The sequence below is a fragment of the Geotrypetes seraphini genome, chromosome 8, assembly GCF_902459505.1.
Source record: "Geotrypetes seraphini chromosome 8, aGeoSer1.1, whole genome shotgun sequence".
In the NCBI taxonomy this organism is placed as follows: domain Eukaryota; kingdom Metazoa; phylum Chordata; class Amphibia; order Gymnophiona; family Dermophiidae; genus Geotrypetes; species Geotrypetes seraphini.
Window position 1 is genome coordinate 34,552,798 of NC_047091.1, and position 26,590 is coordinate 34,579,387.

Below are 26,590 nucleotides of genomic sequence, written 5' to 3' on the forward strand. Positions count from 1 at the left end.
GAGCGGTGAGCCCTGGTATGGTCAAGGTAGTATGCCAGGGCACGCTTACAATCCAGCGTGTGTAACGCCTGTTCCCCAGGATGAGAATGGGGTTTTGGGAAGAAGACAGGCAGCACAATGGACTGGTTGAGGTGAAAGGCTGAAACCACCTTGGGGAGGAATTTAGGATGGGTACGCAGAACTACCTTGTCATGGTGAAAAACAGTGAACGGTGGATCGGCGACCAGTGCATGCAGCTCACTGACCCTCCTGGCAGAGGTGATGGCAATGAGGAAAAGCACCTTCCATGTGAGAAGTTTGAGCGAAGTAGTAGCAAGAGGCTCAAAGGGAGGATTCATGAGGGCTGACAAAACCACATTGAGGTCCCAGACGACCGGAGGAGGCTGTAGAGGTGGTTTGATATTGAAGAGGCCTCTCATGAACCGGGAAACCAGAGGATGAGCCGTGAGAGGTTTTCCGAGGATAGGCTCATGAAAAGCAGTGATGGCACTGAGGTGGACTCTGATTGAGGTAGACTTGAGACCAGCATTGGACAGAGAGAGCAAATAGTCCAGAACGGTCTCTACCGCCAATGAGGTGGGATTGTGATGATGCAGGAGGCACCAAGAGGAAAACCGGGTCCACTTCTGATGGTAACATTGGAGTGTGGTGGGTTTCCTGGAGGCATCCAAAATGCGACGGACAGGCTGAGACAGGTTCTCTGGAGAGGTCAGCCCGAGAGAAACCAAGCTGTCAGGTGGAGGGAAGACAGATTGGGATGCAGTAGAGACTGATGCTGCTGTGTAAGTAGAGTAGGAAACACAGGAAGAGGAATGGGCTCCCTGGAGCTGAGCTGAAGCAGGAGGGAGAACCAGTGCTGTCGGGGCCACCGAGGGGCGATGAGAATCATGGTGGCCCTGTCCTTGCGGAGTTTGAACAAGGTCCGCAACATCAGAGGGAGTGGAGGAAAGGCATAGAGGAACCGATCCGTCCAGTCGAGCAGGAATGCATCCGGGGCCAGACGATGCGGAGAGAAGAGTCTGGAACAGAACTGGGGCAGCTGATGGTTGTGAGGAGCTGCAAATAGGTCCACCTGCGGAGTGCCCCAGCGAGCAAAGATGGAGCGGAGAGTGGGAGGGTCCAGGCTCGGCCCTCAGCTACAGACAAGGGTTGGCTCAGTTGACCCGTTTAGTAACTTTGAGTTTACGCCCAGCAGTGTCTACGGTGAGCTGTCAAAGCTCAAGGTTAACAAAGCAATGGGTCCGGACAACCTGCACCCCAGGGTGCTTAGGGAGCTGAGTGATGTCTTGGCGGAGCCACTGTCCGCGCTCTTCAACCTCTCCCTTAGTACAGGCAGCGTCCCGTTGGACTGGAGGACGGCTAACGTCATTCCACTCCACAAGAAAGGCTCAAAGATGGAGACAGCAAACTACAGACCAGTGAGTCTAACATCGATAGTGAGCAAACTAATGGAAACTCTAATCAAACACCAATTAGATAAGATCCTGGATGAGGAGAATCTACGGGATCCCCGACAACATGGATTTACTAAGGGGAGATCCTGCCAATCCAACCTGATCAGCTTCTTTGACTGGGTAACGGGGAAGCTGGATATTGGGGAGTCCCTGGACATCGTGTACCTGGACTTTAGCAAAGCATTCGATAGCGTACCACACCGCAGGTTACTGAGCAAGATGAGTTCTATAGGATTAGGTAACACATTGACGAAATGGGTTGGGAGCTGGCTTGGAGGTAGGCTCCAAAGGGTGGTAGTGAACGGCACCCCCTCTGAAATGACGGAGGTGATTAGTGGAGTACCACAGGGCTCAGTCTTGGGCCCAATCCTATTCAACATCTTTATAAGAGACTTGGCAGAAGGGCTTCGAGGTAAAATAACATTATTCGCCGATGACACCAAACTTAGTAATGTAGTGGGCAAATGCACAACAGACGAAGATTCAGTGCTCGACAACATGATGCACGACCTACTCCTACTGGAGCGATGGTCTAGGACATGGCAACTCAACTTCAATGCCAAAAAATGCAAAGTTATGCACCTGGGCAGCCAGAATCCATGCAAGTCTTATACCCTTAATGGCGAGATCCTAGCAAAAACGGTAGCAGAACGAGACTTGGGGGTAATCGTCAGTGAGGACATGAAGTCTGCCAATCAAGTGGAGCAGGCTTCGTCCAAGGCAAGACAAATCATGGGCTGCATACGAAGGGGTTTCGTCAGTCGTAAGGCGGAAGTTATTATGCCATTGTATAGATCCATGGTGAGGCCCCACCTGGAATACTGTGTGCAATTCTGGAGGCCGCATTATCGCAAGGATGTGCTGAGACTGGAGTCGGTGCAAAGAATGGCCACCCGGATGGTCTCGGGACTCAAGGATCTACCATACGAAAAACGGCTTGACAAATTACAGCTATACTCGCTCGAGGAGCGCAGAGAGAGGGGGGACATGATCGAGACGGAGGAAGATATCTTCTTTTTCAAGGGTCCCACGACAACAAGAGGGCATCCGTTGAAAATCAGGGGCGGGAAACTACGAGGTGACACCAGGAAATTCTTTTTCACCGAAAGAGTGGTTGATCGCTGGAATAGTCTTCCACTACAGGTGATTGAGGCCAGCAGCGTGCCTGATTTTAAGGCCAAATGGGATCGGCACATGGGATCTATTCACAGGGCAAAGGTAGGGGAGGGACATTAAGGTGGGCAGACTAGATGGGCCGTGGGCCCTTATCTGCCGTCTATTTCTATGTTTCTATGTGAGGTTGAAGGATGCGGCTGAGCTGGTCGGCCAGGGAATTCTGTTCGCCTTGGATATAGACAGCCTTGAGGTAAAGATTGTGGGCCGTGGCCCAGGTCCAGATTCGGAGGGCCTCCTGACAAAGGAGACGAGATCCGGTGCCGCCTTGCTTGTTGATGTAGTACATGGCGACTTGGTTGTCCGTGCACAGGAGAAGAACCTGAGGGTAGAGGAGATGCTGGAAAGCCTTGAGAGCATAAAACATGGCTCTGAGCTCCAGGAAGTTGATGTGATGTTGACGCTCCTGAGGGGTCCAGAGTCCCTGGGTGCGGAGATCGCACAAGTGAGCCCCCCATGCATAGGGGGAAGCATCCGTGGTTATGACCATGGAATGAGGGGGTAGATGAAAGAGAAGTCCCCTGGAAAGATTTGAGGAGTTCAACCACCATTGAAGAGATTGCTGAAGAGACGATGTCACAGAGATGGGATGAGAAAGAAGATTCGTGGTCTGTGACCATTGGTTGGCAAGGGTCCATTGAGGTATCCTGAGGTGGAGTCGCGCCAGAGGAATCACATGGACTGTCGAGGCCATGTGGCCCAGAAGGACCATCATCTGCCGAGCAGGGATGGATGGATGGATGGAGGAGCACCTGTCGACAAAGGTGAAGCAGGGTGCGGTGCCGGTCGGCAGGAAGGAACGCCCTCATCTGATTGGTATCGAGAACTGCTCCGATGAACTGAAGGCGTTGTGTGGGAAGCAGATGCGACTTGGGATAATTGATCTCGAATCACAAGAGATGGAGGAAAGAGATGGTTTGATGAGTGGCTTGCAGCACAAGTGGAGATGTAGTTGCTTTCACCAACCAATCGTCCAAGTAGGGGAACACCTGTAGGTTGTGGGACCTGAGAAAAGCCGCTACCACAATCAGGCATTTGGTGAACACCCTGGGTGATGATGCTAGACCAAAGGGCAGTACCTTGTACTGATAGTGGTGATTCTGTATCTGGAATCGAAGGTAGCGACGTGAAGCCTGATGGATTGGAATGTGAGTGTAGGCCTCCTTGAGGTCCAGGGAACATAGCCAGTCGTGTTGAGATAGAAGAGGATAAAGCGTGGCAAGGGAGAGCATTCTGAACTTTTCCTTGACCAAACACTTGTTGAGGTTCCTGAGGTCTAGGATGGGACGAAGATCTCCCGTTTTCTTGGGTACCAGGAAGTAGCGGGAGTAAAATCCCTGACCTCTTTGGTCTGGAGGAACTTCTTCGATGGCATTGAGGAGGAGGAGGGATTGGACCTCCCTGAGGAGGAGTGGAGTTTGGGAGGAGTGAGAAGCAGACTCTACGGGAGGATGGTCTACAGGAAGAGTCTGGAACCTTAGTGAGTATCCGTGACGGATGATGTTGAGAACCCACAGGTCTGACGTGATGGCCTCCCAGCGTTGGAGAAAGATGGTGAGGCGGCCTCCGATAGGTTGAGGAAGAGGCATCGACGGTTGGAGACTGGCTATGCCCTGGAGAAAGGAGTCAAAAGGGCTGAGGAGGTTTAGTCTGAGGGAGAGGCTTGGTCGCCTGGTGAGACTGAGAGCGAGCCTGAGTGTGCTGTTGTTGGCGAGGCCGACGGGATTGCTGTTGAGGAGGATTAAGCGGCCTAGCAGAGAAGCGACGTTGGTAAGAGGACTGAGGTCTGTATGGTCGCGCAGGTGGAGTCTTCTTTTTAGGCTTAATGAGGGTGTCCCATCTGGTCTCATGAGCCGAAAGTTTTTGTGTTGTGGTATCTAGAGACTCCCCAAAAAGTTCATCACCAAGGCAGGGCGCGTTGGTGAGACGGTCTTGGTGGTTCACATCAAGATCAGACACCCTCAGCCAGGCAAGGCGTCGCATGGCTACCGCCAGTGCAGAAGCTCGGGAAGTGAGCTCGAAGGAATCATAAATCGAGCGCACCATGAATTTCCTGAGCTGAAGGAGGGTGGAAATTTGTTGTTGAAATAGTGGAACCTTACGTTCAGGTACATATTTTTGTAAAGCAGAAAGTTGTTGGACCAGGTGTTTCATATAAAATGAAAAATGAAAGGTGTAGTTGTTGGCTCTGTTAGCCAGCATGGCATTCTGGTACAGGCGCTTTCCAAATTTGTCCATTGTTTTCCCCTCTCTGCCAGGAGGGGTGGAGGCATAAACACTGGAACCCTGAGATTTTTTTAGAGTGGACTCTACGAGGAGGCTCTCATGGGGCAATTGGGGTTTATCAAATCCCGGAATAGGGATGACCCGGTATAAACTGTCCAGTTTTCTAGGGGCACCTGGAACAGTAAGGGGATTTTCCAAATTTTTATAAAATGTTTCCCGTAGGATATCATGTACGGGCAGTTTGAGAAATTCCTTGGGAGGTTGGTCGAAGTCCAAGGCTTCTAAAAAGGCCTGGGACTTCTTGGAGTCGGACTCAAGGGGGATGGAGAGAGCCGCGGACATCTCCCGAAGGAATTTCGTGAAGGAGGATTGCTCGGGCTTGGAAGTGGATTCAGCCATGGAGGGTTCCTCATCTGTAGAAGAGGCATCCTCCTCGGTACCGAGTGGGGATTGCTCCCATAAGTCCATAAGAAAGGGACTTGCCAGATCGCATGGATACGGTGCCGGGAGATGAAGACCGGCGTCGATCTCTGTCCCGGGAGGAATGGTGCCGATCCCGGTCCCGAGACGACCGGCGTCGATCTTGGGCCCGGGAGGGGTCCTCTGCAGAGCAAGTCTGAAGTGCAGGCTGGGCAGATAAGACCGGCATGGAAGTGTTCATCGGTACCGAGGGGGTGGACACCGGTGGCATGGTGCGAGGCTCGGGCCGGACCGGTACCGGAAGGAGCGGTGCCAGTAGGGTCGGAAGGAGCTGTTGGAGTTGCTGTTGTAGCTGCTCCTGGAGTTTGTCCTGGAGGATGGCCGAGATGTGGTCCTCCAATGGGGGCACCGGTACCGTTTTAGATTTCTTCGGTACCATAGGTGCTGCTCGACGCTCCGGCGATGAGGAGGCCGATGATGAGGCACTCACCGAGATCGGAGCGGAGCGTTTACGGGATCGGCGGGACGCCGGAAGGACCGGGGTCACCGCTGTAACTGGAGGGCGCTCAAGGGAAGTGGAAGGCTTCTTAGCCGGCTTACCTGGTGCTATCGACCCCGAAGGAGGATCAGGCGGTGTCGATGTGGTCGGTGCCGATTTAGGCGGCGCCGTCGAGGCCTGATCCATGGTAGAACCGGTGCCGAAAAGAATATTTTGCTGTATTTGCCGGTTCTTAAGAGTGCGTTTCTTAAGAGTAGCACAGCGGGTGCAGGTGCCAGCCCGATGCTCTGGACCCAAACACTGAAGGCACCAGTTGTGTGGGTCAGTTAGAGAGATCGGGCGTGCACACCGCTGGCACTTCTTGAAGCCCGGTTGAGGGGGCATGAAGGGAAACACGGCCTCCGCGAAATCAAACCCTGAGGCTTGGATGATTACAACAGGCCACGCCGGGGCCGGCTGCAAAAAGCAAAGAAAAAGACACGAGTTTTTTTTGTTTTTTTTTAAGGGAAATTAAGTCGAAAGACAAAAAATAGAACAAAAAGGGATCAAAAAATCGCGAGCGGGAAGGCAAAAATAGAGTTTTCAACGGCCGTTGAAAAGCACATGCGTCTTCTTCGCTCCGCGGAAACGAAGAAACTGGAGACCACGCACTCCTCCGTCGGGCGGGAAGGCACTCGCGCATGCGCGGTGCGGCCAACTAGAACTTTCTAGTTAAAAAGGTCCGTACTGGGGCTCCGTTGGTGACGTCACCCATACGTTAAGAATATGCTGCCTGCTTGTCCTGGGATAATGTTAATTACTCATTACAAATAAATGAATGATTTTTATGTGATAAGGATGGGAAGGGGGAGGATAAATTTCATGAATTTAAGATTATAATAGCAAATCAAGTGATGTTTTTCAATTCAATTGTTATTTCCTGATGCACTTGATGTAAGTTGTAAAAATGAATTAAAAAATAAATAAAAAAATCAGAGCAAGGCTCCTCCTGTTACCATTTTGATGTGCAAAGCTTGCCCCATCTGCCTTACAAAGCCAGTAAAAGAAGATTTCTGTAGACTTGTGTTGAGGAGTAGGGAAAAGGAACAGAAAGTATGCCATAGGATTCTTCTACCAAGTATTCTGGCAAGTAATCATCTGAATGGCTAGAGATATCCGAGTCAGACTCCTCCGTGCAAGGCAAGCCAGGAGTGTGCATCAAGAGGCATAGACTATTTATCAAGGTAGAGGCAAGAGAACTTCTCTACTGAAGTCAATGCACACATTGCATGGATCCATACAAACTCCAACGATCGATGTCGAGCAAGTGAGCATGACCTTGTCCTCAAATGACACTTCATTGCTTCCTCAAGCTGGGCTGAGGCAGGAATGGAAAGCAAAGATAAAAAATAGTATAATGCCCTTGAATACTGTGTGCAACTCTAGTCGCAGTTTCTTAAGATACAATTAGAAAAGGTACAGAAAAGATACAATTAGAAAAGGTACAGAAAAGGTTAATGTCAATAATAAAAGGGATGGGACAACTTCCCTATGAGAAAAGGCTAAAGCAGCTAGGGCTCTTCAGCTTGGAGAAGGGACGACTCAGGGGAGATAATAATAGAGAGGTCTATAAAATGCTGAGTGGAATGGAAAGAGTAGATGTGAATCGCTTGTTCACTCTATTCAAAAATACTAGGACTATGGGGCATGTAATAAAAGCTGCTAAGTAGTATAGACTTTAAACAAACTGGAGAAAATATTTCTCCACATAACACGTAATTAAACTCTGGAATTCAATGCCAGAGAATGTGGTGAAATCAGTATGCTTAGCAGGGTTTAAAAAAGGCTTGGATAATTTCTTAAAGGGAAGTCCATAGGCCATTATTGAGATGGCTTAGGGAAATTCACTACTTATTCCTAGAATAAGCAGCAAAATCAGTTATACTTGTGATTAGAGAATGACACGGTGACAAAATCCATCCCCATCCCCGTGGATAACCACGGGAAATAATCCCATGTCATTTTTTAGTGTCTATTTCAACCTCAGCCTTTCTATACTAGCATTCTTCAAAGCAAAGCTTGAGGGTCAGTGGTTGTGGCCATTCATACTCCGATTCTTCCCTCGCTCCTTAAAGAATGACATGAAGATGGTTTCCCGCAGTTATCTGCGGGAACGGGAACAGTGATGAATTTTGTCACCGTGTCATTCTCTACTTGTGATCTAGCTAGGTACTTGGGACAAAGATTGGCCAGTATTGGAAAACAAGAAACTGGGCTTGATGGACCTTTGGTCTGTCCCAGTATGGCAACTATGTTCTTATGTTCACTAAGTCTTTAAAAGCCTGTGAAGACTGAATGCAACAGCCCCAAAAGCTCTTGTCCAAGCATAACCCATATCTCCTCTTGGAGAGAAGGTACCAGAAGAGACATTGTCAAGGAAGCAGTCTGCTGTACCAGCTTTCAGGGCGTTGGGAGGCCACTATAAAGGCTACGCCTACAAGGAGACATATTGATGGAAAGAGTGATCCTCAGTGCAATCAACATTTACAATATGTCAAGGAAATCGATGCTTCTGAGGACGAAATGATATGTTCAAGACCCAGACACCTGTTATGTGGGTCAGAGTCAGAAATAGATTATATTGAGAACATTTCTTGAACCCACTCAGTATCCTCAGACATGGAGGAAAAACAGCTAATGCAAAACCAAAGGACCCAATGGCACAGGGAGCTCGAGTAACTACAAAACGCAAAAATGATCAACGTTCTCAGGAGGGGCAAAAATAAACCAAAATCAGATAAAAACAATGAACTGAGGAAAATAAAAATAACATGGAGGCACAAAATAAGGATAAAAATTCTAACATGCTAAAGAGAGCTTCTCAGCTCCATGGAAAATGAAGAAGTGCTGTATGGGCCCTGCCTAAAGATTTAATAGAATTTTGTAAGGAGTAAAATATCATTTTTCCCTAATTGGTATAATTGTACAGGGAGGGGTGGTGGGAGAGACTTTAATTATATATTGATGGGTTGGATTAATAGAAAATATTATATATATATGTAATCACATGTGTAATAACAGGGTTGGGAAGGAGGGTTTTATTTTCTCTAATGAAATTGATAATGATAGATATTCAAGTGATATTGTATAAGTTCAACTGTTATTTTCTGACACTTGTTGTAAGATGAAAAAATGAATAAAGAACTTAAAAAAAAAAAAGATTTAAAGTGACAGTGCAATTTACCAGGTTCTTTATGCACGTGTGTCCTTGGAGAACAGATGTTTTGACTACTGGACAGCAGTATTCCTATTTGGTTATGCAGTGTCTTTAGGCAACCTTGAGCACAAGATTTTGCAAGATAAAATATTTCACTTCACTGCTTTGAGAGTTTATCTTGACATAAAAAATGAGTCCAGATGACGTTTCCATTTTAAGTTCTCATTACTGGTTATCATTATCAAATCACTAGATGCTAAACAGTTTATGTCTCACAAAGTCTAAGACAGCAGGAAAATGCAGTCACATGTAGGTCCTCTTGCTCAAAGATCTAAAGTCTACAGCACTGACCTCATACTGTGAAAACAGCACAGGAAAAGCTCTCAAAATGCTTAAAACTACAGCATTTTAATTATATGCACACTGTAAAAGCCAAAGATAACGAACGAGCTTGGAGCAAGCACAGATGAGTTTTGAAGCAAGCATGGCTGTTGTGCAAATGTATCAAGCAACCCAAAAGCCAAACACACATCACCACCTTTAAATATAAGTTTTTCAAATTTTCACTTGAAGGGTTTAAGCACAGAAAACAGGCACTAATGTGTGCTTTTTCAATTTTTAGGTTCACATACTTCTCAGCACTGGCACTCAAGAGGCTTGCACAGGCTTCCTTTTGCTTCCAAAACAAATCAAAATCAGATGTTTAAAAAAATCTGAAGAGATCCTCTCTTCAAAACATTCCCCCATGGCGTTATTGTTTCAAATGTTTAGAGCACAGTTTGCTTGTGTGCTGTTCTTCTAGCATTAGGAGGAATAGCAAAGTTACCTATTTACATCTTTTCAACTATTTTTAAAATACAATTTGCGGCCATCTCTGGCATCCATGCTGTTTCTGGTACTAAAGCACTCTAATCATTGTGTGCTAATTGACTAATGCCGGCCTTAGATTTTGAGCATTGGGCCCTTAATGTACCTGCATATTTCCGTGCTTGTCTGAAGACGACTCTTCTGCAGATAAACCATCTGCAAGATTTAGACCTTTCTAACTTGGCAATTTCAAACAATTCATTAAAAAGATTTGTTGTAACTTACTAACAATTTACTTTTAAGTGTTGCCTCGTGCTGGTTTTATTATTCCCTTCCCACCACACCAGACTGGATCCCCAGACCATACATACCTGAGATGGTTTTAAGGCTACTTCATTTTTCTTTTCTTTGACCCAGGGATCAGTTCTCAGGCTAGCAGGCAATTCAATCTCTTTCCCAAATGCCTTTGTGGCATTAGCTTTAGCTATTTCCAACAGCTCTCTCTTGTCTAAGGGGAACAAACATTGAATCAAAACCTGAATTCTAAAAGTTCTAAACACAATAGTATAGCGTATGACATGGGGAAAACCATCTGATCCCAGAAGTTATATCGGAAGGAGGGACTCGATGGCAAGAAGACACTGGTTGGAGCAGCCCTGCATGCAGGAAACTTCTAAGAAACTGATAGGCCTGCCTAAAGAGACCCATGTTTGGGATTTTTGCCACCAGCAATCGAGAGAGAGGGTGTGAGGATAGGGGGGGGGTTGTTGGACCCGCAATAGGGAAGGAGGGCTGGCTGGACTCATGGAGGGAGGGGCCTGCTGCTGCACCTGCAATTAAGCACAGTTACTTACCGTAACAGGTGTTATCCAGGGACAGCAGGCATATATTCTCACATGTGGGTGACGTCATCTACGGAGCCCCGATGCGGAAGCATTTTCAAGCAAACTTGATTGAAGATTTAAGTTTGCTCTGCTGCTCCACGCATGCGTGCCTTCCTACTCCACTAGGGGGTGCATCCCCTCGTGGTCTCCAGTTCACATAACTAGCCAAGAAGCCAACCTCGGGGAGGTGGGCGGGTTGTGAGAATATATGCCTGCTGTCCCTGGATAACACCTGTTATGGTAAGTAACTGTGCTTTATCCCAGGACAAGCAGGCATGATATTCTCACATGTGGGTGACCTCCAAGCTAACTGAAAAGGGATGGAGGGAAGTTGGCAATTTAAGCAAATAGATTTCGCAGTACCGATTGGCCGAACCGGCCATCGCTCCTGGACAGTGAGTCCAGACAGTAGTGGGAGGTGAAGGTATGAACCGAAGACCACGTGGCAGCCTTGCAGATTTCCTCAATGGGTGTGGACCTGAGGAACGCTACGGAGGCTGCCATCGCTCGGACTTTGTGTCCCGTTACTCGACCATGCAGCGCGAGACCAGCCTGAGCGTAGCAGAAGGAGATGCAATCGGCCAACCAGTTGGACAAGGTGCGTTTGGAAACTGGGTGACCTAACCGGTTTGGGTCGAAGGACAAAAACAGTTGTGGGACTTTCCGGTGTGATTGAGTGCGTTGGAGGTAAAAGGCCAACGCTCTCTTGCAGTCAAGAGTGTGGAGCGCCACTTCTCCGGGGTGAGAGTGGGGCTTGGGGAAAAACACAGGTAAGACAATGGACTGATTGAGATGGAAATCAGACACTACTTTAGATAAGAACTTTGGGTGGGTGCGGAGTACCACCTTGTCGTGGTGGAATACCGTTAAGGGTGGGTCCGCTACCAGAGCTTGTAGCTCACTAACCCGCCGGGCGGACGTGAGCGCGAGTAGGAAAATTACCTTCCAAGTGAGGAATTTTGGATGGCATTTGTCTAGTGGCTCAAATGGAGGTTTCATTAGTTGAGCCAGAACCACGTTAAGGTCCCAAACCACCGGGGGAGGTTTGAGAGGAGGGTGGACATTCAGAAGACCCTTCATGAAGCGAGAGACTAAGGGATGGAGCGAGAGGGCTTTCCCTTCCAGGGGCTGATGAAAGGCCGCAATCGCACTGAGGTGTATTCGAATGGAGTTGGTCTTTAGGCCGGAATGAGATAATTGAAGTAAATAGTCAAGGACCAGAGGGACGGGGACCGACACCGGATCCTGGCTGTGGGAGGAGCACCAGGTTGAGAATCTGGTCCACTTTTGGGAGTAGCAGGTTCTCGTCGAGGTCTTTCTAGAGGCCTCCAATATCTCCTTAACTGATTGAGACACGGGGAGAGCAGTCAGGGGGAGAGAAACCAAGCATTCAGATGAAGAGATTGAAGATTGGGATGTAACAGTGAACCCTGACCCTGTGATAGTAGAGAGGGAAACAGAGGCAGAGGCAGTGGATCTCTGGCACTGAGTTGAAGTAGAAGGGAAAACCACGGCTGGCGTGGCCAGCGAGGGGCGATCAGGATCAGGGTGGCTTGTATTGTTTTCAGGTGGACAAGCGTCCGCAGTATCAGAGGGAACGGCGGGAACGCGTACAGGAACCTTCCCTCCCAGTCGAGGAGGAAGGCGTCGGCCTCGAGCCGGTCCGGGGAGTGTATCCGGGAGCAGAAGAGAGGCAGCTTGTGGTTGTGGGGGGATGCGAACAGGTCTATTTGAGGCGTCCCCCACTGTTCGAACACCCATCGTAGGGTCTGAGAGTGTAGTGACCACTCGTGTGGCTGGAGGAGGCGGCTGAGTCTGTCCGCCAGACAGTTTTGTTCTCCTTGTATGTACACCGCTCGAAGGAAGGTGTTGTTGGAGATTGCCCATTTCCAGAGGCGCAGGGCTTCCCGACAAAGGGACCAAGACCCTGTCCCCTCCTGTTTGTTTACATAGTACATCGCTACCTGGTTGTCGGTTCGGATGAGAACCACTCGGTCGTGGAGCAGATGTTGGAAGGCTACAGCTGCGAGATAGATGGCCCGAAGCTCTAGCACGTTGATGTGGCAGCGACGGTCTTGTGCTGACCACATCCCTTGGGTGCGTAGGCCGTCCAGATGGGCTCCCCAAGCGTACTCCGACGAGTCTGTGGTGAGTACCTTGCTGTGGGGTGGGGTGAGGAAGAGCAAACCTTTGGAAAGATTTGAAGAGTCGGCCCACCAGCGGAGCGATTGTTGCAATGAAGGAGTCACTGTCACGGGACGGTCGATCGGGTCCCGGTCTTGACGCCATTGAGAGGCCAGGGTCCATTGAGGGATTCTCAGATGGAGGCGGGCGAAGGGTGTGACATGGACGGTAGAGGCCATGTGGCCCAGGAGAGTCATCGTCTGTCGAGCTGATACCGAGGTCAGCCGGGAGATCCTTCGGCTCAGACTTACTAACGCCTCTCGGCGCGGAGGGGGGAGGAAGGAACGGAGGCGAACCGTGTCCAGCGTGGCCCCGATGAACTGTAGGGACTGCGAGGGGCGTAGTTGGGATTTTGGGAAGTTTATTTCGAACCCCAGACTTTGTAGGTAGGTAATAGTCTGTTGGGTTGCTGAGATAACCTCTTCCCTGGACGGGGCTTTGATTAGCCAGTCGTCCAGGTAGGGGAATACCTGGAGGCCCTGGGAACGTAAGGTTGCTGCGACCACCACGAGGCACTTGGTGAAGACTCGAGGTGATGATGCTAGGCCGAAGGGGAGGACTCTGTATTGTAGGTGCCAGTCCCCTACCTGGAAGCGCAAGAACTTGCGGTGAGCGGGGTGCACTGGGACATGTGTGTACGCCTCCTTGAGATCGAGGGAGCAGAGCCAGTCGCCCTCGTCGATCAGGGGATAAAGTGTCGGTAGGGAGAGCATCCGAAATTTTTCCCGTACCAGAAATTTGTTGAGGCGTCTCAAGTCTAGTATTGGGCGTAGGTCTCCCGTTTTTTTCGGTACCAGGAAGTAACGGGAGTAGAAGCCCTTCCCCCGTTGGTCGGGGGGAACCTCCTCCACTGCTCTCAGGCGAAGCAGGTCTCGAGCTTCGGAGAGGAGTAGGGGTAGTTGAGTCCGGTTGGGAGGGCAATTCCTTGGGGGGTTGTCCGGAGGAATGGCCCGAAAGTTGAGAGAGTATCCTGATGAGATCACGCCAAGGACCCATGCGTCCGACGTGACTTGTTCCCAGCGAGGGTAAAAGGCTTTGATCCGACCCCCGATGGGAAGGAGGCCTGGGACTATGGCGGAGGGGGCCCGCCCCCTTCCGCGTATCCCGTCAAAAGGACGGGGATGGTTTGGTAGTCGCAGGCGGTTGGGACTTGGGCATGGCCCGGTGGTGAGCTTGCGCACGCCTGGGTGGGGGCCGCGAGAAGGCAGGGGTGGATTTTTGTGGGTAGCGGCGCGGAGGGGCCCTATACTGCCTGGACGCGGGCGGTTTTGGCTTTTGTCGGACAAGGGAGGCAAACGAGCGTTCATGTTCGGAGAGGCGTTTTGTAGCTGCCTCGATAGTGTCATCGAACAGTTCTTTTCCCACGCAGGGGAGGTTAGCCAACCGGTCCTGTAAGTTGGGGTCCATGTCGACCAGGCGCAGCCAAGCTAGTCGGCGCATGGCGATAGCAAAGGCTGCCTCTCTGGAGGAGAGTTCGAAGCCATCGTAGGCCGCGTAGAATAGGTGAAGGCGCAGGTTGGAGAGGGACTCCAAAAGCAGGCCGAACGTTCCTTGCCGGGAGGCCGGTAGGTCAGTCTCAAAGGCTCTCAATAGTCCAATGAGGTATTTGAGGTAGGATGTGAAGGTGAAAGTGTAGCTTTGCACCCTAGAGGCCATCATTGCGTTTTGATATAGTCTCCTGCCGAATTTGTCCAGGGTTCGGCCTTCTCGGCCTGGGGGGACCGCTGCTGAGACCCAGGATGGGTGAGCCTTTTTCAAGGAGGATTCTACTAGCAGCGATTGGTGGGAGAGCTGTGGTTGTTCGAATCCCGGGTAAGGTACTGTGCGGTACTTGGCCTCCATTTGGAGGGTACGGCTGTGACCATGTAGGGGGTCTCCAGGGACTCTCTGGGCAGTGATGGCATATCCAGCTCCGCCAGGTACTCCTTGGAGTATCTGGAGTCGGACTGGAGGTCTAAGTCCAAGGCGTGGCCCATGTCCTGGACAAAGCGAGTGAAGGATGGCCGAGATGTTCCCGGGGCCCCGTGCGGGGTCGGTGAACAAGACCTTCGTCGGGTGGAGAAGGATGGGGAGGCTTCCCTCGAGTATCGAGGTTCCTGCTCCGATCCATGCTCCGAGGCCGGGGAAGCACTGTGAGAGTGTTCCGGGGTTGTGGATCTTCGGCGTCTCGAGGAGCCCCTCGGAGACGATGCCGGGGTTCGGGGTACCGATCGATATCGAATCGGTGACCTCGATCCGGACTCCCTCGGAGAAAACCTGCGACCTCGGGTCGGGGTCCCGGCCCGAGGGGGGGTTCAGAGGATGCGCGGGTTGGAGAGTGATAACTCAGCCACCCTTAGTGGTCCCGTACGCGGTGTGGGAGAACGGCCTCGTAGAATTGGTGAACCTCGGGCCTTCTTGGAGGTACGGCGATTCGAGGTTTCTGTCGTTTTAGCCCGACGTTTTGCCCCTCGGCGGTTTGCGGAGGGAGAACGTCTCGGGCGCCTCGGCGAGGAGTCCGAGGAGGATGGGATGCGGCGGGGATTGCGCACCTTTCCTCGAGGTTGTTCGATGCGAGGCTCAGGCTGGTCTGGCACAATCGGGGTCGAGGTCGAGGTCGATTGAAACTGGGCCATTGCAGCGGAGAGCTCCGACGTGATCATCGCTCGGAGTAGGTCCTGGAAGACGGGCACGGACAGCATCGAAGGCATGTCCACTGCCTCGGTGCACTCCACCGGGGGCGACCTCGTATTAGAGTATTCCCGTGTGGTGGAGGCACGGCCCGAAGGCTTGGAGGGCTTAGCCGGGGCTGTAAGCATGGGGCTTCCGCCCTGCGTCGTCGTTGTCCCCGAGGCCGGCTTCTTCGATGTTACGGAACCTGAAGAGGGAAGAGGGGACTTACCCAGGGCCGAGGCTTTCTGTTGTCCCGAGGACTTCGGGGTCGAGTCTCGAGGCGATGCCGAGGTATCCGGGGCCGAGGTCAAGGCCGGGGCCGAGGTGGAGAGTTGGGCCGGGGTGAAGAGGTCCGCCAAGCGGGCTTTTCTTCAGCGGAGGGCCCGGTTCTGGAAAATAGCGCACTGGGGGCAGGAGTCGGTTGGATGAGCCGCCCCCAGGCAGAGAATGCACCGGCGATGCGGATCTGTGAGGGAAAGAAGCCGCTCACACCGGGTGCACTTTTTAAAGCCGGTCAAAGGCCGGGACATTAAATCGAAAGTAGCCGCGGCTCGATTAGCCACGCGGCCGTGGGGACCCGGAAGAATCCGGGTCGACAAAAACGAAGCAGGAATCAAGTTAAAAGGTGAGGAATTCGCGCACAGCGACTTAATCGTGAAAAACAAGAAAAAATCGCGGTGCTAGAAGGCAGTTGGGGCAGAGCCTGAAAAACACGACTTCTAGGCTCAGCGGAAAATTTTGAACTGGAGACCACGAGGGGATGCACCCCCTAGTGGAGCAGGAAGGCACGCATGCGTGGAGCAGCAGAGCAAACTTAAATCTTCAATCAAGTTTGCTTGAAAATGCTTCCGCATCGGGGCTCCGTAGATGACGTCACCCACATGTGAGAATATCATGCCTGCTTGTCCTGGGATAACGAGATGTTTACTGCGAGGAGGGCTGCTGACTGGGAGGGGTGGGAAGGGAGGCAACCTGCAACAGATACTTTGCTGCGGGGACAAGGCCATTCACTGCTCCACAAGAGCAGTAAATGGCCTTGTCCACATACCCAAAGCAAAGTCATTTTCCCCCTCATTCCTACAGATTACCCGCGGGTAACAGTCACTGTGTCATTCTCTAGTATGGAATAGCCTTGATGTATGAATAGCTGACACCAGTCATAAGGGGCAGCACCCATTTCAACTGATCAGACTATTCGCTTTAAGTATGCAGTACTCCCATAACCATCTCCAGAAAATGCCCATTAATACCAGCAAACAAAAAATCTTTAGGCAAATTTTGTCTTCCTCACATAAAGGCTGCTATGATTTCAGTTATGCTAATGAGCCTTGAAGTGTTGAAGTGTTCAATCCACGAAGTTAAAATGATGACAGAGTAAACCAAGGATGAATGCTAATAGACTGGAGTGATTAAGAAGGCTCCTTTCTAAACAATTCCTGTCTTAAAGTGCAAATCTTCAGTGTTTTGGTAACTAAAGGAGGAAAATATGGGACCCTGTTAGGAATACTTTTTACCAGTCCATTTTCAATCACATCAGCATATATGGCTTAAAAATTGCTCCTGTAATACAGGCAGCCCCCGGGGTTAACAAGAAGTTACGTTTTTAAAGCTGTTCTTGTCAGATTTGTATATAGCACAGTTACTTACCGTAACAGGTGTTATCCAGGGACAGCAGGCATATATTCTCACATGTGGGTGACGTCATCTACGGAGCCCCAGCGCGGACAGCTTTTCAAGCAAACTTGCTAGAAGTTTCAAGTTTGCACACTGCACCACGCATGTGCATGCCTTCTGCCCACTAGAGGGCGCATCCCACCTCGTGGTCCTCAGTTCCATAACTAGCATAGAAACCATCCCCGGGGAGGCGGGCGGGTTGTGAGAATATATGCCTGCTGTCCCTGGATAACACCTGTTACGGTAAGTAACTGTGCTTTATCCCAGGACAAGCAGGCATGATATTCTCACATGTGGGTGACCTCCAAGCCAACCAAAAAAGGGCAGGTGGGAGGATGGCAATTTAGGAAAACAGATTTTGCAAAACTGACTGGCCAAACCGGCCGTCACTCCTGGATAAAGTGTCCAGACAGTAATGAGAGGTGAATGTATGAACCGAAGACCAAGTGGCAGCCTTACATATGTCCTCCATCGGAGTGGATCGGAGGAAAGCTATCGAAGCTGCCATCGCTCGGACCTTGTGCCCCGTGACTCGACCCGGGGGAGGAAGGCCAGCCTGAGCATAGCAAAAGGAAATGCAAGCAGCCAACCAGTTAGACAGAGTGCGCTTGGAAACTGGATGCCCTAATCGATTGGGATCGAAGGACAAAAACAATTGAGGGACCTTCCGATGAGACCTGGTGCGTTGAAGGTAATACGCCAACGCCCTCTTACAGTCAAGCGTGTGAAGCGCCGCCTCGCCAGGATGGGAGTGGGGCTTAGGAAAGAACACAGGAAGGACAATGGACTGATTGAGGTGGAAATCAGAAACAACCTTAGGGACAAACTTAGGATGGGTGCGGAGAACCACCTTGTCATGATGGAAGACGGTGAAAGGGGGATCCGCAACCAAGGCTTGCAACTCCCCAATCCGCCTAGCGGAGGTGAGGGCAATCAGAAACACCACCTTCCAAGTCAGAAATTTCAAGAGGGACTTGTTGAGTGGCTCAAAAGGGGGTTTCATCAGTTGAGCTAAAACCACATTCAAATTCCACACGACAGAAGGAGGCTTAAGAGGGGGACAAACCCTGAGTAACCCTTTCATGAAGCGTGTCACCAAGGGATGGAGTGACAGAGGGCGTCCATCCAGATGTTGGTGGAAAGCAGAAATCGCACTAAGATGAACACGCACCGAAGTGGTTTTCAAGCCAGAGCGCGACAAATGGAATAAATAGTCCAAAACCGAGGATACCGGAACCGATACCGGATCCAGGTGAAAAGACGAACACCAGGTTGAAAACCTGGTCCATTTCTGCGAATAGCAAAGCCTCGTCGAGATCTTGCGGGAGGCTTCCAACACCTCCCTCACCGATTGAGACAGATCCGGAGGAGTCGGGGAACAAGAAACCAAGCTGTCAGGTGCAATGACTGCAGATTGGGATGTAACATGGATCCTTGACTCTGAGACAGCAGAGAAGGAAAGACAGGCAGAAGAAGAGGCTCCCTGGCACTGAGCTGAAGCAGCAGGGAGAACCAGTGCTGACGCGGCCACCGAGGTGCTATGAGAATCATCGTGGCCGTGGACGATTTTAGATGTACTAACGTTCGCATGATCAGAGGGAAAGGAGGGAATGCATACAGGAACCTCCCTTCCCAATCGAGAAGGAAGGCATCCGCCTCCAGACGATCCCTCGAGTACATCCGAGAACAATACAGTGGTAGTTTGTGTGTCTCCGGAGAGGCAAACAGATCCACCTGTGGCGTTCCCCAGCGAGCGAAAACCTCGCGCAGAACTGCTGATTGTAGAGTCCACTCGTGCGGTTGCAGAAGTCGACTGAGTTTGTCCGCCAGACAATTCAGTTCTCCTTGGATGTAGACCGCCCGGAGGAAGATGTTCCGGGAGACCGCCCACTCCCAAAGGCGAAGAGCCTCGGAACAGAGGGGCCAAGACCCCGTTCCCCCCTGCTTGTTCACATAGTACATTGCCACCTGATTGTCCGTGCGGACGAGGACCACCTGGTCCTGCAATATGTGAACGAAGGCTCGAAGTGCTAGGAAGATGGCCCGAAGCTCTAGCACGTTGATATGACACCGACGGTCTTCTGCCGACCACAGGCCCTGCGTGCGAAGACCGTCGAGGTGGGCTCCCCACGCGTACTCCGAGGAGTCCGTGGTCAGGACCTTGCGAAAAGGAGGAGTGCGAAACAGTAGCCCCATGGACAGATTTGAAGAGTCTGTCCACCAACGCAGCGATTTCCACAAAAGCGGAGTCACCGAAATGAGGCGAGACACCGGATCGCACTCCTGACGCCACTGGGACGCGAGGGTCCACTGAGGGATCCTCAGATGCAGCCTCGCAAACGGCGTGACGTGTACCGTCGAGGCCATATGACCGAGCAGCATCATCATGCGCTTGGCCGACACCATCGATAGTTGAGAGACCTGGCGGCCCATCCGTACCAAGGCTTCCAACCGCTGGGTCGGAAGGTAGGAGCGCAGGCGCACCGTGTCCAGCACCGCACCTATGAATTGAAGAGACTGAGCCGGCCTCAACTGAGACTTTGGAAAGTTTATCTCGAACCCGAGAGTTTGCAGGAAGGCAATAGACTGTCGGGTCGCTGAGATAACCCCCTCCCTGGTCGGGGCTTTGATGAGCCAATCGTCCAGGTAAGGGAACACATGGAGCCCACGAGACCTCAGGGCTGCCGCAACCACCACCATGCACTTCGTGAATACTCGTGGGGACGCGGCCAGGCCGAAGGGCAGTACCCTGTACTGGAGGTGGAGGTCCCCCACCTGGAATCGTAAAAATCTTCGGCAGGCGGGGTGCACCGGAACATGGGTATATGCTTCCTTCAAGTCGAGGGAGCACATCCAGTCCCCTTCCTCCAAGAGAGGATACAAAACCGGGAGAGATAGCATTCGAAACTTCTCCCGGACCAGGAATTTGTTGAGCTTCCTGAGGTCCAGTATGGGGCGCAGGTCCCCGGTCTTTTTTGGGACCAAAAAGTAACGGGAGTAAAACCCCGTACCCCACTGGTCCTTGGGGACCGGCTCGACCGCCCGAAGCTTCAAGAGGGCTTTGGCTTCGGTCAGAAGGGTCGGTAGCTGCGAACGGTTGCAAGAGACTAAACTTGGGGGACTGTCCGGCGGCGAGGACACAAAGTTGAGCGAGTAGCCCTCGGAGACGATCCGGAGCACCCAAGCGTCTGAGGTAATCCCGGTCCATGCCTCCCGGAAGGACCGAAGACGCCCCCCGATAGGAAGGGGTTCCTGTGAAAGTGCGGAGGGGAACCCGCCCCGTCCGCTCAGCCCGTCAAAAGGAAGGCGCGGGCTTAGAAGGGCCCTGCGCCGGGGCTTGGGTTTGTCCCCCTCTGCCTCGCTGAGACGGATGTCTCGGAGGCGGTCTCGAGAAAGCCGGGGTCGACTTTTGAGGGTATCGGCGCGGCGGAGGCCGGAAAGGTTTCTGCGGCGGGGGCCTAGGTTTGGGGCGGACCAGGGATGCTAAAGAGCGCTCCTGCTCCGACAACCGCTTGGTCGCCGCATCCAATGACTCGTCAAATAACTCGGACCCCACACAAGGCAAGTCTGCAAGACGTTCCTGCAGGTTTGGGTCCATGTCGAGGGTGCGAAGCCAGGCCAAGCGGCACATGGCCACCGCGAAGGCCGACACCCTCGAAACCAGCTCAAAGGCGTCGTACACTGCATGGAATAGGTACAACCGCAATTGAGACAGGTTGGACATAAACTTATCGAATCCTGCTCTTTGGGAGTCCGGTAATGAGTTTCGATATTGAGGAAGGTCCTTCACCATACCACGCAAATAGGAGGAAAAGGTGAAGGCGTAATTTAGAACCCTGGTGGCCATCAGGGAATTTGAATAGAGGCGACGGCCAAACTTGTCCAGGGTCCGCCCCTCCCTGCCGGGTGGAACCGCCACAGAAACCCGTGAGGGCTGTGATTTTTTAAGAGCAGACTCCACCAGAAGAGACTGGTGGGAGAGCTGCGCCTTATCGAACCCTTTAGGGGGAATCGTCCTATACTTGATTCCATTTTTGAAGGCACAGACGTGACTGTAAGAGGGTTTGACAAGTTCTTCAGCCAGGTCTGCAGAAGGACACTGTTGAGAGGGAGTCTAGGCACCTCTCTAGGAGGAGTGGGAAGGTCCTGTTCCTCCAAAAATTCTTTGGAATACTGAGAACCTACCATCAGGTCAATCCCCAGGGCTCGGGCCATGTCCTGAACAAAGGATGAAAATGAGGACGGCCTAGCCTGGGGAGACGGGGTTCTCGACCGCCCCACCGAGGAGAGGGGGGAGGCCTCATGTGAATAATGAGGATCCCTAACAGATCCCGAATCCCAGGATCCCCTCTCCAAGGCCCTCGAGGGGGAAGGGGAAATTATCCTCCTCGCAGAACCCTTGGGCGAGGACCCCGGGGTCCGTGGAACACTCTCCCATTTCCTCGGCGAGGCGGCACGGGAAGACTTCCCACGAGGTGAGCGGAGGAGCCTCGGGTTGTCGAGGCGCAACTCCGACACCTGCAGCGCCTCGCCCCCGAACGACGAGGAACGATCGCGCCGAGGCGAGCCTCGGGGCCGCTTAGACTTCCTCGATCGGCGCTTCGTCCGAGGTCGCGTCGAGGGCGAGGCGTCCCGGGAAGACCCGGAGGAAGAGGAGGAAAGACGGCGCACTCTGCGCAACTTTTCTTTGGGCCTCACACTCCGCTCAGGAGGCTCCCCCGAGGTCGAGGTCAGGGGCGGGGCCGAGACCGAGGTGAACGGGGCCACAGTACCCGAGACCGAGGTCGCCGAGGCCGGGGCTCCCGAGGTCGAGGGAGCCGAGGCCGGGGCCTCCGAGACCGAAGGCGCCCCGGCCGAGGTCGAGGCCGCCGGAACCGCAGCACGCTGCAACACTTCCAGGGCTCCCGACAGCTCCGATGAGATCAGGGCTCGAAGGAGATCCTGGAAGGCCGGAATCCCCACGAAGGTGGGGAGTTCCGAGTCCGGGGCACACTTCCTGGAGGGCGACCTCGGTTTCGAGTATTCCCTCGGGGTGTGTGAAGTCGAGGTCCGATGCGGGGCCGACCCACCCGCCTTAGCCTGAGTCAAGGATGGCTTCTTTGCTGAAGGGGATGGAACAGAGGACTTACCCGAAGTTGGCTTCGCTGACGACGCCTTCGAAGACGAGGGCCGAGGCGAAGCCGAGGCCCCCGAGGACGCCGAGGCCGAGGTCAAGGCCGGGGCCGAAGCCGAGGCCGACGTCGAGGCCTTAGGCGGCGCGTCGACGGCGAACAATTCAGCCATTCTGGCCTTACGGCGACGGAGGGCCCTGTTTTGGAAAGTTGCACAGCGATCACACGACGCTGTCGGATGTTCGGGCCCAAGACAGACAATGCACCACCGGTGAGGGTCAGTGATGGAAAGTAACCTCTCACACCGGCTGCACTTTTTGAATCCCGTAACAGGACGGGACATCAACGAAGAAAAAGAAGAAGGCCGGGAACGACCGACGTCCCGCGGCCACGGCTTCCGGGAGCCCCCGGAGCCCAACGAAAAACAAAATATTTTTTTTTTTTTTTTTTTTAAAGAAAAGAACAGAAAAGAAAGCAGCACCGCGAACTAATTCGATGAAAGAACAAACTAAACGCGGCAGCTAGAAGGCAAAACACTGGAGCTCAGATCCACAGGGCTTTCTGGCTCCGCGGAAAAAATTGAACTGAGGACCACGAGGTGGGATGCGCCCTCTAGTGGGCAGAAGGCATGCACATGCGTGGTGCAGTGTGCAAACTTGAAACTTCTAGCAAGTTTGCTTGAAAAGCTGTCCGCGCTGGGGCTCCGTAGATGACATCACCCACATGTGAGAATATCATGCCTGCTTGTCCTGGGATAAAACCTAGAACAGGATATTTGGGAGCCATTAACAAAATATTGTAATGATTGAATATTATTTTTCCCCTTAAATATGCATGTCCAAGGTGGGGGGAGGGAGGAAGGATATTTTGGTTTGATTATTAAAGTAAGGTATATAAGAATGGGGATTATGGTAGGTTTTCTTAAAGAATGTTATTGATTATGGGGGAGGGGGGATAAATTCTGATAGGGATTTTAACAGAATATTAAGTGTTGTATCTGAGTTTAAAATGTTATATATGCTGTTACACTTATTGTAAGTTTTTAAAAATGAATAAATTAAAAAAAAAAAAAAAAAAAAAAGATTCTTGCTGCTTCCCTCTGCTCCCAGCTGACAAGAGGGCCAACTGTCCTTACTCGTGTTCCCTCTAAGGTACAGCTTGCACAACTATACAGTGTTCATAATGTGGCCATGCATCATTCCTGAATCTGCTACTGGAGAAGTATAAGAGTCTAAGCCACTGGAAATACTGCTCATTGAAATCAAATGGAGCTGTAACCTCGTTTTTTAAGTCTGAGTTGTACTTAAGTCAAGTGTCTAACTTGGGAACAGCCTGTACATGGAAACTAACTCCAGCAGCTTACTCAACTATGATGCTAAGCAGCCCCCCCCCCCAAAAAAAAAAAAAAATAGATAAAATCTATTCTGGCAGGATGTGAAAAAAGCCCAAAATGTGATGTACTTAAGTTACAAAATTTTGAAAATCAGCATACAAAAGAAAGCCTACCTTTGTTAGTTAAGAATAATGGACTGCGGCTTCGAGATCTTGCTTGTGATCTGTTTCTGAAGCTTCTATTGGTTGGAGAATATGCTCGCCGCACAAAACTATAGTATCTTCCCCCTCTCAACCTCGATTGACTTCTAGAATGAGTTCTTCTATAATGAAATCTTGAATATGAACGAGACCTACTCCTTGATCTGTACTTGGGTGGAGACCTGTAGTGTCTTCTATAAGAAGTCACGTATCTCTTCCTGTGTGGTGGTGTATATGATCTTGAACAACTTCGCCGCGGGGACCTAGAGTCTTGCCGGTACCTCTTAGATCTATAGTACTGGCTACGAGAGTTTGATTGACTCTTACTTCTTGACCTTGAGGATCGTGATGAAGATGAACTGGATCTTGAAGTAGAAGAGGAGCCACTGGATGATGACCTTGCATAGGATCTTTTGCTATTGCTTGCTTTTGAACTTGAACGAGATACTCTGTCTTTTGGAGAACTCAAGCTCAAATCATCCATACAATTTGTCATTTCACTGGTTTTCTTCTTTGTTTGACCCATGTTCTTTTTTCCAGAAACTACCACTGTTGAAATATTTACAATTAAGTGTGTAACATGGTAATCACATACAAATACCAAGGAAGTTTATCATTATTTTTTTTTTTTTAATTATTTTCAAAAAATTTTTAATCATTTTCAAAAATTACAAGTGTACAACATTCAGAAATATCAATAAATAGTTTATCAATTAGAATCTAAAACATACTTTTCTCGAGAATCATTTTCAAACATCCTTAAACTCTACATGGTTCCTAAATATTTCACTGAAATTTTGGACCATACTAGGACATGAAAACATCTGCCTTCCAGTTAAACAGATCTCTTTAGCCATCATCCACATTAGAGAATAACACGGGGACAAATTTTTCCCTGTCCCCTCAGGAACTCAATTTCCACATCCCCAAGATGTCGCTGTCCCCGTCCCCTTCTTGAAAATTCTGCCTTAACCACTTATGATTTTAAAGTGTTTGAGGCTTGTTGTGCAGATGAGAACAGAGCCTGCAGGAATGGGGCAGGACAGTGAGTGGACTGCTGGGCAGGATGGACCATTGGTCTGACCCAGCAGTGGCAATTCTTATGTTCTTAGGAAAAGAACTCGCCGGGACAGAATGGGAAAATGAGTTCCCACAAGGACAGGGAAAAATATGTCCCCATATTCTCTAATCCACATGAAATACACTGCAGTAGCACCTGTAGCTGGATACCAGAATAAATTGTAACAGAGAAAGATTCAAGTATCCAGTAAGTTAAACATGACATAAAAATCCACTGTTTTAGGCAGTTTACATAGATAAAAGAAGGCTACTATACAAGCATAGAAAATTAAATACTCATTTATAACATTTGTCAAACAGGTAGGTTTTCAACATCTTTCTAAAAACCTGATAAGAGCAGGATCCTGTTATCAATTTACCTACATTCCTATCCCAGGATGCTACCTGATAAGCCAGAATTCTCTGATAAAATCGCTTATATATGCAACCTTTTACTCAAAGAAATGTAAATATACTAAGCTTGAGCAGTGATAATTTTCTTTCTGTGAACCTGAAGTGACCGATGAGATAATTAGGCACAAGGCCATACTATTTTAAAAAGTTCCGTGCCTCAACTGGAAGCCAATGCAACATCCGATATTTTGTTAAGTGTTCAGATTTTTTCAGATTAAAAATTAAGCGAATGGCTATATTCTGGATAAGCTGTACCCTTTTAATATCCCTTTTTTGAGAGGCCAAATAAATGACATAATAGTTCAAAAGACTCAGTATCAAAGACTACATGAGAAGCCTGAATGCAGAGAAATTAAAATAAGCCCCAATTGTCCAAAGCTTCCAAAGTATAAAGAAACTTTTCTTTACCAAAGCATGTTTGCACATCCAGGTTCCCAATCTTAATACACATGTGGATTTGGGGGGGGGGGGGGATTTCTTGTTTTTCCATTAAGAATATATAGATAATTGTCGTAAGATATTATTTTTATGTGGTATATATTAGTTGTATATGAATTTGGGAGGGGGGTGGGGGTTAAATCTTCTTGGTGTATGATATTGAAAATTTTTCAAGTGATGTTGTATTATATTTGGTTGATATTTATTGTACACTTGATGTAAGTTTAAAAATGAATAAAGAAATTATTTATTAAAAAAAAAAAAAAAAAAAAAGATTGCGATCCAATAGGACACCTAAGATTTTAATTTCAGGTATAATGGGGTTAACAACTCTGCTTATGTGTCGGTTTCCATGCTAAAAACCATTACAAATGGACTTGCCGGCACAGCAATTTCCATTTGTAGCTTTAAGGTTAGTTGAAGCCAACTTCCTGAGATCAAGTTTTCAAGGTACAAGTTTTCTAATCAAACACAAGCAGACTAATTTTCTTACTGAAAAGTTACAGTTGTTTAACAGAAGAGGAAACTAAAAACCTAGCAGTCCATGGGCAAGTGGGAGTTTTAGTACACAATAGCAAGCTTAATGAGAAAGGGTTAAATCAGAGGTGTCAAACTCAGGCCGGCGGACCAAATCTGGCTCTCGGTGTAATTATATTAGGCACACAAGAAAATAAATGTCTATTTGAGCTGACCCGCAGATAAGAAAGTTTTTTGACCCAATTGCCTCATGTCCCTATTAGGCATGTCATCACATTTTTACAAGCTCCAACTACATCATGGTAGCACTGGTTTTTTTGGTAAGTATTCCTGCTTTAAAAATTATTGTCAATGTGTTCTGGGGTTTTTTGCCTTGGCAGGGGGGGGCA

General features: G+C 50.1%; 1 protein-coding gene across 1 annotated transcript in view; it reads right to left on the reverse strand.

The window, feature by feature from the left end:
• RSRP1 (arginine and serine rich protein 1) overlaps nt 1-26,590 on the reverse strand; it is a 44,365-nt gene that overhangs the window by 12,143 nt on the left and 5,632 nt on the right. The window contains exons 3-4 of the mRNA XM_033954353.1: nt 23,787-24,362; nt 10,147-10,283 (exon numbers count right to left, since the gene is read on the reverse strand). Of these exons, the coding sequence (XP_033810244.1) occupies nt 10,147-10,283; nt 23,787-24,339 (690 nt within the window). The 5' untranslated portion in view covers nt 24,340-24,362. The remainder of the gene's footprint in view (nt 1-10,146; nt 10,284-23,786; nt 24,363-26,590) is intronic.